This window comes from Canis lupus, chromosome 27 (genome assembly GCF_011100685.1).
Source record: "Canis lupus familiaris isolate Mischka breed German Shepherd chromosome 27, alternate assembly UU_Cfam_GSD_1.0, whole genome shotgun sequence".
NCBI classification, from domain to species: domain Eukaryota; kingdom Metazoa; phylum Chordata; class Mammalia; order Carnivora; family Canidae; genus Canis; species Canis lupus.
In genome coordinates, this window is record NC_049248.1 from 15,077,086 (window position 1) to 15,090,468 (window position 13,383).

General features: G+C 44.5%; 1 protein-coding gene across 3 annotated transcripts in view; it reads left to right on the forward strand.

The window, feature by feature from the left end:
* PTPRO (protein tyrosine phosphatase receptor type O) overlaps positions 1 to 11,197 on the forward strand; it is a 241,447-nt gene extending 230,250 nt beyond the window's left edge. For 2 of the 3 annotated variants that reach the window (XM_038576902.1, XM_038576904.1), the window contains 3 exons: positions 2,096 to 2,231; positions 8,834 to 8,954; positions 9,987 to 11,197. In XM_038576902.1, the coding sequence (XP_038432830.1) occupies positions 2,096 to 2,231; positions 8,834 to 8,938 (241 nt within the window). In that variant the 3' untranslated portion in view covers positions 8,939 to 8,954; positions 9,987 to 11,197. Of the gene's footprint in view, positions 1 to 2,095; positions 2,232 to 8,833; positions 8,959 to 9,986 lie in introns of all 3 variants that reach the window. The other variant, XM_038576903.1, reaches the window with a different exon arrangement.
* The last annotated feature ends 2,186 nt before the right edge of the window (positions 11,198 to 13,383 follow it).

Here is a 13,383-nt window from a genome sequence, read left to right on the forward strand (position 1 = left end):
ACAGGCTTTGCTGTATAAAGGGAAAAGCCCACCATTCCATGTATCCCAGTCACACTGAATTAACGATTACATGAACTATGATTTTTAAAAAATTAACAATTAACTGATATCTTACTAGATATGTCATTTACTTATAATATGGCGTTTCTTATCTCCATTAGCCTATGAGATAGATGTTATTATTCTCATTTTTAGGTTAAAAAAACAAAAACAACTGAGAAGAAGGGAGGCAAAGGGATCCACACACATTCATGCAATAAGAAAGTGGAGGGGTTAGGGCTCAAATCCGTGCCTTTAGGTGCTGTGTGGTATTATCCCAACCTATCAGTGATTCTGAGTGCTTTATAACATGGCCAAATACAAAGTCAGATTAAAAGTAGCAAATCACAACCCTGAATAATATAAATAGACATAAAAACAAGATGAAGGAAAGGAGAAATAAAAGTATTCAGCTCATTAAGATAAACATTTGCTATGATTGCTCTTTGAGATTGTCTCTAAACTTCCAGATGGTTAAGATGAAAAGGGCCTGTATGATCTATTGCATTATCAAAAACAAGGACCACGTGGATTCCTTCGGGAGAACATTGTCTTTGAATTTAAGCTTTCCTTCCTACCAAGTGAACCAAAACTTCATCAAAATCCATCATCGTGACATAATTTTGTTGCAAAATTTTTATGCAACCTCCAAAGAGCAGGGGAAATGAACATGCTCCTATTGTGTGCCCGAGGCAGGAGTGGGGTGACAATGTTAGGGGAGGCATTGACAGCCATGTCAACCTAAGCAAATAAATCTATAATCCTGGATCCTGACCTTGGTGTTTGTGAACTGAATGGCTGGGGGAATGTGTGTGTATGAGAGAGACAGACAGACAGAGACAGAGATAGAGAGAGGAATATGGGTCTGTCTGGAAAGACAAACACTTGATAAGCTACTGAGTTTGGGATCAGGGAGGATATATACTTGGGTCCATTCACTTCACACATTCACAGGTTAAAAGTTTTGCATGACCAAATGACATCTAGTCTCAAATGATTCTTTCTAAGAGCAGAAAATAAAGCTGCTCAACCAGGTGGTCAAACTCCTGGTTCTTTCCAAGCCGGAAGCAGCCACAGTCCTGGATGGGACTTCACAGGTGCTCACCCAGAGACAGAATGTTTTATCTTAGACCAACAAGTCCTAGGAGGCAAGAGTTGTCTGATAGAAAAGCAATCTCTGAACTCAGAGTTTTTAGTATTGAGGTTCTCTCCAGCAAATTCTGGATAAGCACTGGTTTTGACTTTCTCTTTTCTCATTTTACATAATCTATAGTTTGAAACCAGTTGGCACTGCAGCCTCTGAGTGACTGGAAGAGAAGAGCTGACTTAAACATATAGAGCTGGGGGCTGCTGGTGGGCAATAGTCAGCGCCATTCATTCCCTCCACTTCCCTCCACTCTCTGAGCACTGGGATATGGGGAATGAAGAGACTGCCTCCAAATATCAAATTTGATTTGGAGGCAACTATCTAAAAGTTGGCTGGGAGACCAAAGCAGGCCCGAGACCCACTAGAAGGGCAGGTGTGCTGGAAGGAAGGTCCAGGGGAGTGAACTCAACTTAGGCTTGACCACATGCAAATGCTATAGCTCCAGAGCAAGCGCTGGTGTGTGGCATCTCAATCAGACTTTCCAGCAGAGGGTGTGCAACTAACTCTGAGGCTACACAGAAGGCTGGAACTGTTGTGTGTGTGTGTGTGTGTGTGTGTGTGTGTGTGTGTGTGTGTGTATCAGCTCTCTGAGAGCACAAGCAACTCTCCAGCAAGCTCAGGCTGGAATCCTTACTTTCTGCAGGAGGCAGAGGGGGTGTGGCTAAGGCAGTGCAGACCTGCACGTCTTGGAGGTAGCAGGCCAGTCAGAAATGTCATTGAAAGACACAACAACCACAATCACATACTTCAAAATCAGTTAGGAAAGCATTGTCAAGAATATTTCTTCTTTAACCTCAGAGGTGCTACCTGTAGTTTGGGGGCGGGGAGGGGGGGATTTAGCTGCCAATTTGTTTGCAACCGTGTGAAAGCACTATCTGAGGAATAGGCTGCCTGCATGCTTTTTTGCAGTGCTGGAGTCGGCCGGACGGGAACATTCATTGCCCTGGACAGGCTCTTGCAGCACATTCGGGATCACGAGTTTGTCGACATCCTAGGGCTGGTGTCCGAAATGCGGTCGTACCGGATGTCTATGGTGCAGACAGAGGTAGGAACGGAATCAATATGCGTTTTCAGAAATGCCCCGGACTGAGAAACTTCCCATTGTTCGATTTCATGTTTCAAAACAATTGTCTCATTTTTTCCTGCATCTGCTATTCCCAGTTTCTTAGTGTGCATGTTCAAACTGCTTCAAGGTACCCCAAAAATAGATATTAGCCTCTAGAAATCCACTCAGTGTATAGTGCTTGCACCGTTGTTGGCATCATATGCCCTTTGGTAATCCAGAGCATGTGGATGTATCTATAATAGAATAAAACCTCTTTGAACGGATTGAGAGTTCAGTGAAGGTGACAGCAATCTGGGTAAATGCCACCAAGTGGAGACTGTGGAACCGACATGATTGAATTTAAATTTGAAACACTAGATGTGGTTCAATAAGTTTGGCATTAGTTTGTCCTCCATGTGACTCTGTCCCAATGCACTTTTGATGATGATCAGGGGTTGGACTTATGCTTTCTGTTCCCCTTATGATTTTAAGGATTTCCAGCTCCCAACTGAGCAGTGCTGCCAAGTCCCTTGATCTAAGTGAATGGAGTTACCATTGTAACCACATGGGAGCATGCCCAGAAACATCCAGTACTGTGATGTGCTCCCTCCTCCTCCTCTTTGGCCAAGCCCTCTCCTCCCTGGAAGCCTCAGAATGCACTCTGGCTTCAGTGGTAGCCCGGGGCTGCTGTGCACACAGCATCACACCGCCACCCAGCAGCCCCAGGTGTGCACCTGTGTGCCCCCAAATCTACGCACAATAGCTAGTTCATCATCCTAGTCACCAAGTCGTCCTTGCAACTTCTCAGCTTTGAGCATACAATAATCTTTTTGGCTCCAGGAGTGTGTGTGGGAGGAACACTTGTAGAGAGGAAAACAACCTTGCTTGACCTCTGACTCAGTTTCCAAGACATTAAATGCTACCTTAGTTTTCCCCATGCTTTTCCTACTGAGCACCACTAGATGTCAGTGTAACTCAAAAAGCCTGCAGTCGTGGCTCTTATGGGTTTGCCCCACTGGTTTCTCCTCTCCCATTTTTTATTTTTCTCTCCTGTTTCCCCACTCCCATCTGACCTATGCTCCACACTATAGATGATAGATGATTGATGATAGATGATAGATGATGGTAGATTGATGATAGATAGATAGATAGATAGATAGATAGATAGATATAGATATAGATAGATGATTGATAGATGATAGATACATGATGATAGATAGATGATAGATTAGATAGATAGATGATAGATAGATAGATAGATAGATAGATAGATAGATAGATAGATAGATAGATAGATAGATGATAGATAGATCTTGCTATATAGCAAGATCATACCACTTTGGAAAGAGTGACCCATTCACATGCACCTGTCTCATTGATGATGTGTGTGTTCGCTCACTTCCTTGAGCCCACTCACATCCCAGCCCTGCTACCTTCTAATTTACCGTGATGGGGACACGAACATGACCTCGTTTTCGTGAGTTTAAAACGTCCTGATTCCCCGGAGAAACGCACTACCTAGTGATTAAACAGTGCTTTATGAATTGGTTCATATTTTTGGTTTTCACTTCCATAAATGTACATGCTAACGTGTGGTTAAAGCTCCCCATTATGTATACTAATCCCCAACCTTCAAAGGGCCACTCCTTATTTTAAGTATTTTGGATCTGATGAATGGTCTGCCTCATTGACTTAATTTATGCCTCTTATGACTTTATAGACTTTGATTATAGCCTGTTTGCCTTTGGCTTTCCCAATTACAAAATCCTAATGACTTTTTAAAAACTACCTTCACACGGCAGACCCTCCATCCAATTCTCAACACCATTATCTTTCCTGGTGCGTGGTAATCGCACCAAACCAGAGCAGCCACCATGTGCCTCTCTGCAGAGCTGAGGAAGTGTCCTGTGTTCTCCCTGACTTTCTGGCTCCACATTTTGGTTTGTTTGGCTTCTTTGTTTATAGTAGCATTTTTAGGTTGACATCTCCAGGGAAACAATCTTTTTAAAGTACAATATCCCTTCCCTGAACTCTTGTGGGAAAACTCAAAGTGAGCAAAAGAGGAGAGGTCACCATAGGTTACTGATTTTTTTCCAACTGTTCCGGCTTCACTCTCGAGTTCCCTCAGGATTCTTCAGTGAATGCTCTCTATTTCGAGTTATTTATTTATGTCTGTTTTGTTATGTCTGGAACATTTTTCCATTTACCTTTGTTCTTCCTGGTTCTTATGCAATTCATGGTTCAACCTGTATTTTGAATATTAGGATTTTCCTAACATCCTCCTTGATCCCATTCATATCGCAGTCCTGCTGCCTTCTACTTTACTGATGCTAATAAGGAAGGAGCAGAGTAAACAAATTTTCTTCGACTTTATCATCCCACAGTGACCCCTTTAACACTAGTGATTTTCAAGAGGCCAGAGTGATTCTCCAGCTGATTTCCCATTTTCTATATAAACCACTAGTGTGTTGTATACCAGGTTCCCTCCCATGATGGGTTTCTAATTTTCCTACCTCCTCTAGACTGCCCGTCATCTCGACTCCACCACCTTGCCCCACTCTAGAAATAGCAGAGCTAACTGATTAAAACAGCCTGTCCTGAGATGCACATTTCAGGTCCCGGCAACAGGCTGCATGGGCCGTGTTTCAACATGCCCTCTTCCCTTTTCTCAGCTGCCTGGGCACATGGTCTGAGCCTCTCCATAAGAGCAGCAACGGGTAGTGAGAGAGTAGGGGTTGGCAGGCCAGGCTCCGTGAGTGGGCCTGGGTCACTTGCGGCCTCTGTACAGCTTCCTTCACCTCTCCTAGCCCCCCGTCCTCATCTGTAAACCATGAATGATGCATTCATGAATTGTTGTAGAGTTTACATGATGTGAATGATATAATCTAAACAAGTACTTTGAAACTGTCAAGTGCTCTATATGGGTGGCATTCACCTCTCTTGGGCTCTCTTCTATTTTTATCAAATGTTTTATTTGATTTCCTCTAATAGGCTTTCCCCGGAAAGCCTTTTTGCTTTGAGCAGCCATCATCCTGCTTAGCAGCTTAGACCTCTCGGGGTCTCTCAGGGATATGTCTGTAAATAGTCTTTTATTTACCTTGCCTGTGGTCCAGCTACTTTTTTCCCTTTTTGACACAAAGTTTGGCCACTGAGTAGTTATGGGTTGAAAAACCAGGTCCTCCCTGGCCCGAACCGTGCTCAGTGCTTGACACAACACCAGAAACAGTGGAGTGATGTGTGACGAGAAGAGGTAGGCAGTTATGAATGTGATATTATCACGAAATAAGGGAATGTATTTTCTCCAAAGCTTGTTGAAAATACAGATTAGGCTGATTATCAACCCAGTGAGGTTTGAAGTATTAACCTAACCTTTATAAAGTTGTCATACAAAAGACCCCTTAAATCCTGTGAATAGCATGACTGGCTTTTTTTTTTTTTTTTTTTTTTTTTTTTTTTTTTTTTTTAGAGATTCATTTAGTTATTTATTCATGAGAGACACACAGAGAGAGTCAGAGATATGCAGAGGTAGATGCAGGCTCCATGCAGGGATCCCGATGTGGGACGTGATCCCAGGACCCCAGGATCATGCCCTGAGCCGAAGGCAAATGCCCAACCGGTGAGCCACCCAGGTGTCCCTCCACGACTGGTTTTTATGTCAAGGTTATTTCTAATGGTATTACTTATAGAGAAGCTCTAGGGAATAAAGAAGAAAGGTAAAAGATCATGAGGTTACTTGGATTTCATGGCACCAGGACAGCTACTCTCAATATTTTGAGGTATTTCATCTCCATCTGTGTTCAAGTATAACTTTTATATGATTATGCTTATATGCTATATATGCATATACTAATTTTACAGTGTCGTTTTCCACTTAACATTTTGCTATACATATCATCCCAAGTTGTCCAAAACTCTGTAAATCTCATTTTAAAGACTGAAAAATATTTCAGTATAGATCTGTTGTGTCTTATTTAAACCATCCTCCTTTTCTTTTCTTTTTTTTAAAAATTTTATTTATTCATTCATTCATGAGAGACACACAGAGAGAGACAGAGACACAGGCAGAGGGAGAAGCAGGCTCCATGCAGGGAGCCTGATATGGGACTTGACCCTAGGACCCGGGGATCATGCTCTGAGCCAAAGGCAGACGCTCAACCACTGAGCCACCCAGGTGTCACCATGCTCCTTTTCATAGGACAATTAGTTGGATCCTTTTCCACTCATTTATTATCTGTGTCCTCAGCTAACACTTTAGTAATAATACCTCCACCACCAACAGAGAAAAATGACAGCTTCAACAAACTCAAGGCCTCATCGAGTGTTACCTTTTTCCTTTAGCTTTGCCCATGTCAGATGAAAAACAGTTGTGTCAACTTACATGTTTTATTATGTCACCACTTCTTGGGTATGTTTTAATATTTCCTCAGTTTACTTCAGAAAACATTACAATAAGCACAAACTGAGTGCTAGGCATGAAGAATAAAAAAAGACAGGGGTGCCTGGGTGGCTCAGTGGTTGAGCTTCTGCCTTTGGCTCAGGGTGTGATCCTAGAGTCCCGGGATCAAGTCCTGCCTTGGGCTCCCTGTGGGGAGACTGCTTCTCGCTCTGCCTGTGTCTCTGCCTCTGTGTGTGTATGTATGTGTCTCTCATGAATAAATGAATTAAATCTTTTTTAAAAAAGATACAGTCCCTATCTTCCAGGAATATTTGGTCTATTTGCCTATATATTTTATTTTTCAATTTAAGTGTGTGATTGCTGACTGAAGGAATTTTAAACAGAAATAAAGATATTGAGATGCATTCGTTAGATGACTCCTTTCTGCCCACCGAGTAAGCATCATTAAAGTCTCCCCTCTCACCGCCATTGTATCTAAGTCAGAGCCTCCCAAGAGCCAGAACAGCTGCAGAAGCTCTTCATTGAAGGTTTGAGCTTTGAAACAACTGATGAGAGCCTGAGGAGCCATTTTGAGCAAAGGGCAACACTCTGACTCATGACTGTGTGGTCATGAGAGATCTGAACACCAAGTGCTGGAGGTGGAGGCAGCCATGAATGCAAGGCCATACAAGGTGGATGGAAGAATTGTGCAAACAAAGAGAGCTGTCCCAAGAGAAGATTCTCAAAAACTTGGTGCCCACTTAATTGTGAAAAAGATTCTTGTTGGTAGCATTGAAGAACCCCTGAAGAACATCATCTAAGGGATTATTTTGAGCAGCATGGGGAAATTGAAGCGATTGAAATCATGACCGACTGAAGCAATGGCAAAAAGAGAGGCTTTGCTTTTGTGACATTTGATGACCATGACTCTGTGGACCAGACTGTCATTCAAAAATCCCATACTGTGAATGGCCACAACTGTGAAGTAAGGAAAGCCCTATGTAAGCAAGAGATGGCTGGTGCTTCATCCAGCCAAAGAGGTCAAAGTGGTTCTGGAAACTTTGGTGGTGGTCATGGAGGTGGTTTTGATGGGAATGACAACTTTGGTCATGAGTAAACTAGTGAGGTGGCCATGGTGGCAGTCGAGGTGGTGGTGGCCATGGGAGCAGTGAGGATGGCTCTAATGGATTTGATAACGATGGAAGCAATTTTGGAGGAGACAGAAGCTATGATAATTTTGGCAACCACAACAATCAGTCTTCAAATTTTGGACCTTCAGATTCTGAAGGGAGGAGATTTTGGAGGCAGAAGCCCTGGCCTCTACGGTGGTGGAGGCCAGTGCTTTGCCAAACCACGAAACCAAGGTGGCTATGGAGGTTCCAGCAGCAGCAGCAGCTAAAGTGGTGGCAGAAGGTTTTCATTACCTCCAGGAAGCAAAGCTTAGCAGGAGGCGAGAGCCAGAGAAGAGACAGGGAAGCCACAGGTTACAACAGATCTGTGAACTCAGCCACGCACAGCGGTGGCAGGAAGATGTGCTGCAAAGAAGACATGTTTTAGACAATACTCATGTGTTTGGTAAAAAGCTCGAGGACTAGATTTGTGACTATTTGTATAACAAGTTATTTTAGTTTCTGTTCTGTGGAAAATGGAAAGCATTCCAACGAAGGGCTTTAATGTAGATATTTTTTTTCACTCATGCTGCCGACTTGTTAAATGTAATAGCCTAATCATGATGCTGAATAAGTGGGTCTTAAATTCCCTTTATTTTATTCATTTTATTTTATATATAGTAGTTTGAAATTTTTATTTGTAATTTATTGCATTGCTTTGAAGTTTAGAAACTCCTTATTAGAACTAATCCAAGAAAAACTATCCTGTATTCCCCCCCTATATTTTTATGGCTTAATTTATTAAACTTTCTGGAATTTATTTGGGTGTATTAAGAGATGATATGCTATTTTTTTTCAAAATAGGCCCATGATTTATTGATTGGCTATTCATTGCCTTACGCATTAAGTTGTGATTACCTAAGCTCTATTATTGATCAAAATATTTTCACAGTTCTCTTGGATTTTCTAGTTATAAAATTATCTCATAAATAATGAAAATTGTCTCATTTGACATTAGATCATATCTAATCCTGCCACAGAGTGAAAATATTATATTTTTGCATGTGTCTTGCACAAAAATATATTGCTCTGAAACCTGCTTTTGTCTTTTGCTCTAGGAGCAGTACATTTTTATCCATCAGTGTGTGCAACTGATGTGGATGAAGAAGAAGCAGCAGTTCTGCATCAGTGATGTCATCTATGAGAATGTTAGCAAGTCCTAGTCCCAAATCCAGAGCAGTAAGTAAGTTTCTTGGGTGCTCTGTCTGCGAACCATGCGAGGAGACACAAAGTGGGAAGGGATAGGATACAACAAAAGGCAGCACTCACCAGTTGTATTGATTCTGACCCCACAGATGTGGTTTTAGGGAGAAATGAATACCATGCCCATCTTAGAGCTTCCATGTGCCTTGGTCAGTGGTATGACACACAGGAGCTTCAGCAACTCATTATGATTTGAACTTCCTTCCCTCTACTTGGAACCTTAAATTGTTCCGATATTGGATCTGTGCCTGAGATATCAGGATACTGCCCTTCAACTCTATTTATCCAGATATTTTGTGCAAATGTTTTATTGATTACAAGGATCATACAAGGGGTCACAAGGAGACCTGAGCTGGACATGAGCTGTCTCCCAAAGGCAGAAAACAATATTAACATTAGCCCAGGATAGTGGAGTCGAAGAATGCCTTGATTCCATCCAGTATGTGAACATTTACTTGAGAGCTTCCTGAAAACATTAGTAACATATCAAATGCTTTGTGCTCGGCTTTGACTAGGGGATCAGATTTTGGAGGCATAATAATCTTAGTTGAAGTCACAATATGCCAGTTCAAGTCAGTAAACAGACTGTGAAATGCATCTGGGTACATTGAGGTGGGGGCAGCCACTCCCTGGGTTGGGAGAGGACAGGGTTCTGGGATTAATATGGAAGGATAAATAGCATATAGACCAGGGGTAGCGGATAGGATTAGTATTCCTTTACAGCTATCAACAGACAGAAAGCTCAAGGAGGCAGGAAGGGTAAAGGCTGAGGGACAAATTCACTGAAAAGGGGAAGATATTTAGATCCACAAAAGGGACTTACAGAGAAAAATGCATAGACAACCTAGGTCCACATGGGCTGTGGTGTTGAGTGTAAAGAGAGCAAGTAGTGGAATCAGGAGGAAGTTTCTCTACTTCCAGCCACAGAGCTGTCAGTGTGCGGCTTACCCTTCCCAGGCTGCTTACTTTCTCTCTCTCTCTCTCTCTCTCTCTCTCTCTCATCCACAGGACAGGATATGGTGTGCACCCATCCTCCCTTGCTTCCAGACATTTTTAGGGGCCCTGCTAGCCATTTTGCTAAGAAGAGCCCCTGCTTTGTAGTATGTGGCCAAGGAGATCATCTATCTCATAGAAGCACCGGGAAGACTTAGCCTTAAAGAGCCTACAGTGTCTTTTGGACTCCTTCACTTCTGGACGTAGCGGACCAAATTCAACTGAACACCAGAAAAAGTCCCGACGCCCTGCGAAGGGCAGGAAGCACAACACTTCGAAGAGTTTCCTTGGCCCTTGGCCGGTTGGGCTGAGTTTTTGTTGTTGTTGTTCTTGTTGTTTTTAAGTGCAATAATTTTTGTATGTGTGATTTTATCTGAAAGTTGAATTGTTTTCTACCCACACGACTGACCAAGCCCGTAGCCCAAGAGGGAACAGGAATTGTCAGTATCAAATTATACCTCATTGTTAAAAAGTGGCATGGCCACACATGAGGACTTGTTAATTCTGCTTCAAGGAAATCGAACCAGCGATATCTGTGCTCCAACATTAAGCTGCTGGATCGGGGGTGGGAGGGGGGGATTGAGAGAGAAGGTTTGTACCCACAGATCAACTGCATATCTTTTCCAACTATGAGAGAGCTGTGATTCAGCTTCAAAGTAGAGTAGAAAAAAAAAATATTTAAGTCTTCATTGTTCTAGTTCTTGATGGTTTTCTTCCTTATTAACACTTAAGTGTTTTTTTTTTTTTTTTTCCCTGGGCCCTCTGGGACTAAGGTCACCGTCCAGATTGTTTTCCAGCAAACCAGATCTGCTTCGGAGCAGTTTGAAGAAGGACTCTTAAGACTCCATTTCTGTCTGAGCAACCTTGGTGCCTAGACTTTGCATCCCTTTCTCCGTGGACCTGCCCACGCGAAAGCTCTTTCTTTGAGCGCTGCAGGCTGTGAAAAGGCACTTTCCTTCCCACCAAGGGCTGGGGGCCTTAGGAAGTTGGGGCGATGAACTGCAGCATGCTGGGGCGCCTGTTTGGCTACCGTCAGGCGTCTCTACGGATTCCAACAGAGATTTCTTTGTTTGGTTTTGTTTGGTTTTGGGGTTGTCCGTTTCCTTTTAACCAGTGTAAACTAGTAACGTTTCGTTCCTGGGGTGTTCCTATCACTACAGTACATGAGTGTGTATGTGACATAAACGCTGTCAAGATGGGCACTGCGGGCCCTGTGAAGCCTCTTACTCTGTGTCACCTCCTTAAAAAATCAGAGGTGACGGTGGGCTGGGGGGGGGGGGCGGTGGGCGGTGCGTCCTGCTGGCCTGGGCGCGGGCATCGGGTGGCCCGGCGTCCCCGCGGAGCCCTGCACCCAGGGTCGCTCAATAATTCATCGGCGACCTCAGCGGCGGCCCAGGGCGCCAGGGGAACAGCTCCGCGCCGCCCCGGCCCTGGCCCCGAGCAGCCCCGGCCCCAGCAGCCCCCGGCGCGGCTCCTGCAGCCCTGGCCGCGCGCCCCAGGTTCACCCCGGGGGGGGGGCGGGGGCAGGGGCGCCCCAGCTCGGCAGCTTGGGCGCCCCAGGCGGCGTCAGTTCTTCCTCGCCCCCTCCTCCTCCCCGCCTCCCCACCTGCTCTCCTCCCCCCCCCCCCCCCCCCCCCCCCCGCGGCCCGCTAACACCGCAGCGCTGCACCCTCGGAGCGCAAAGGCCTGAAGCAAGGGTGATGGGTGATGGGTGATGGGTGATGGGTGATGCGCCCCGACCCCGCACCGGGGCAGGTCGGGGCGACGCGAGCCCCTCGGATGCCTGGGTAAGCTGGAATTCACTTCGGGGTCCTGGGCTGGAATATTACTTCCCCTGAAACTTAAAGCACTTCATGAATATTTCAGGTTTTTCTTGAGCACCCACCCCTTCAGGGGCGGGATCAAAGAGTAGCAGATCCACTTTCCCAAAAGAGAAGACGGAGTATCCAGAGTTTACACCGAGACTCCGAGCTTAGACCACAGGAGGGTCGGGCCAAAGCACTTGACCAGATCCTCCCCCCTCGCCCCCCGGGGGTCTCCAGAGCAGTCCCTTTGTTCGCCGGGACACAGGTGCCCGGAGCCTGGAGAATTTATAGTGAGGAAAGCATCCACCTGTCAGAAGCCTTGGATCGTAAGCCCAGCAGATAGCAGACGCCTTGGGAACTTCTCTCTCCTGAGCCCCAGCTCATAAACTGCAGAAGGCCCCACCGCAGCCCCATATTTTTCAGATATAAAGAGTAACAGTAGGATGATGCACCCGAAGGTGTTTTGTATCTTGTCCTCTCATGGACGCTAAAACCACTGTAACCAGCTTCATCTGCACTCCAGGACTCAGTTTGAAGATTGGAGAGGCGGCTGCTGCGGCCTCTGTATCATTAATAAGGTTTTTTGTTGTTGGTGGTGGTGGTGTTTTTTTTTTTTTTTTTTTAAAGATTTTATTTGTTTATTCATGAGAGACACAGAGAGAAAAGAAGAGAGAGAGAAGCAGGCTCCCTGGGGAGCCCCATGCGGGACTCAATCCCAGGACCCCGGGATCACAACCTGAGCTGAAGGCAGATGTTCAACCCCTGAGCCACCCAGGCGTCCCTGTTGTTGTTTTTAATCATCTGAGTAGTGCTACAATGTTCTGACCACAGAGGCACTGGCACATACAGGTCAAAATAGCCTACGTGGCTCATGGAGAGAGGGGAAGACTTTAGAGTCACAAAATATTTAACTTCAAGTGTTGTGGAGATCAAATTTCTTCACTGCAAAGTCAATTTCTAAAGTTAATTGAGAAACTATCATTAGGGCTTAATTTATAAATGTAATATTTAACACTAATATATCCCTCACTACACATTATATGATTTTATTTAACTTGAAAAGGAAAAAAAAAGTGATGGATGACAGCACTTTTTTGGACAGCATTTTAATTCAGGGCTTATCATTTTCTGCTTACAAAGTCAACATTACCCCTCAAATTGAGACAAGTTAGTAAGATTATTTTAATCTCTTATAAAATCTTTAATCAGATTTTCTAACGTCTCTCCTTTTCTAAAAGCTGTCCCTCCCACCCCCCAACCCCCACAACTCCCCACTGCTCCAAAAGGCAATCCATCTCTCAAAGAAGGCTATGGTGTCAACACATAAAACGGGGGCTGGAGACTTTGGATCTGAATTTTTTGCAGACCATATGATAGCTGCTTGCTAGAGGATTGGCCCTTAGCCAAAGAGTTAAAGTTACTGAATCCAGCCTCTAAGAGCCAAAATCCTCCCTGCTTTCTAGCAAGGAGGACTTCCTTTCCACCTCAGGAAATGTCTGATGTAATGTGCTTCAAATAAGCTGGCTCGTGTCCTGGCTCACAGCTTTCTAGCCTGGTACTTGGCACAGGCTCGGAGTCCAAAGGCCATGCCCAGGACTAAATATAAC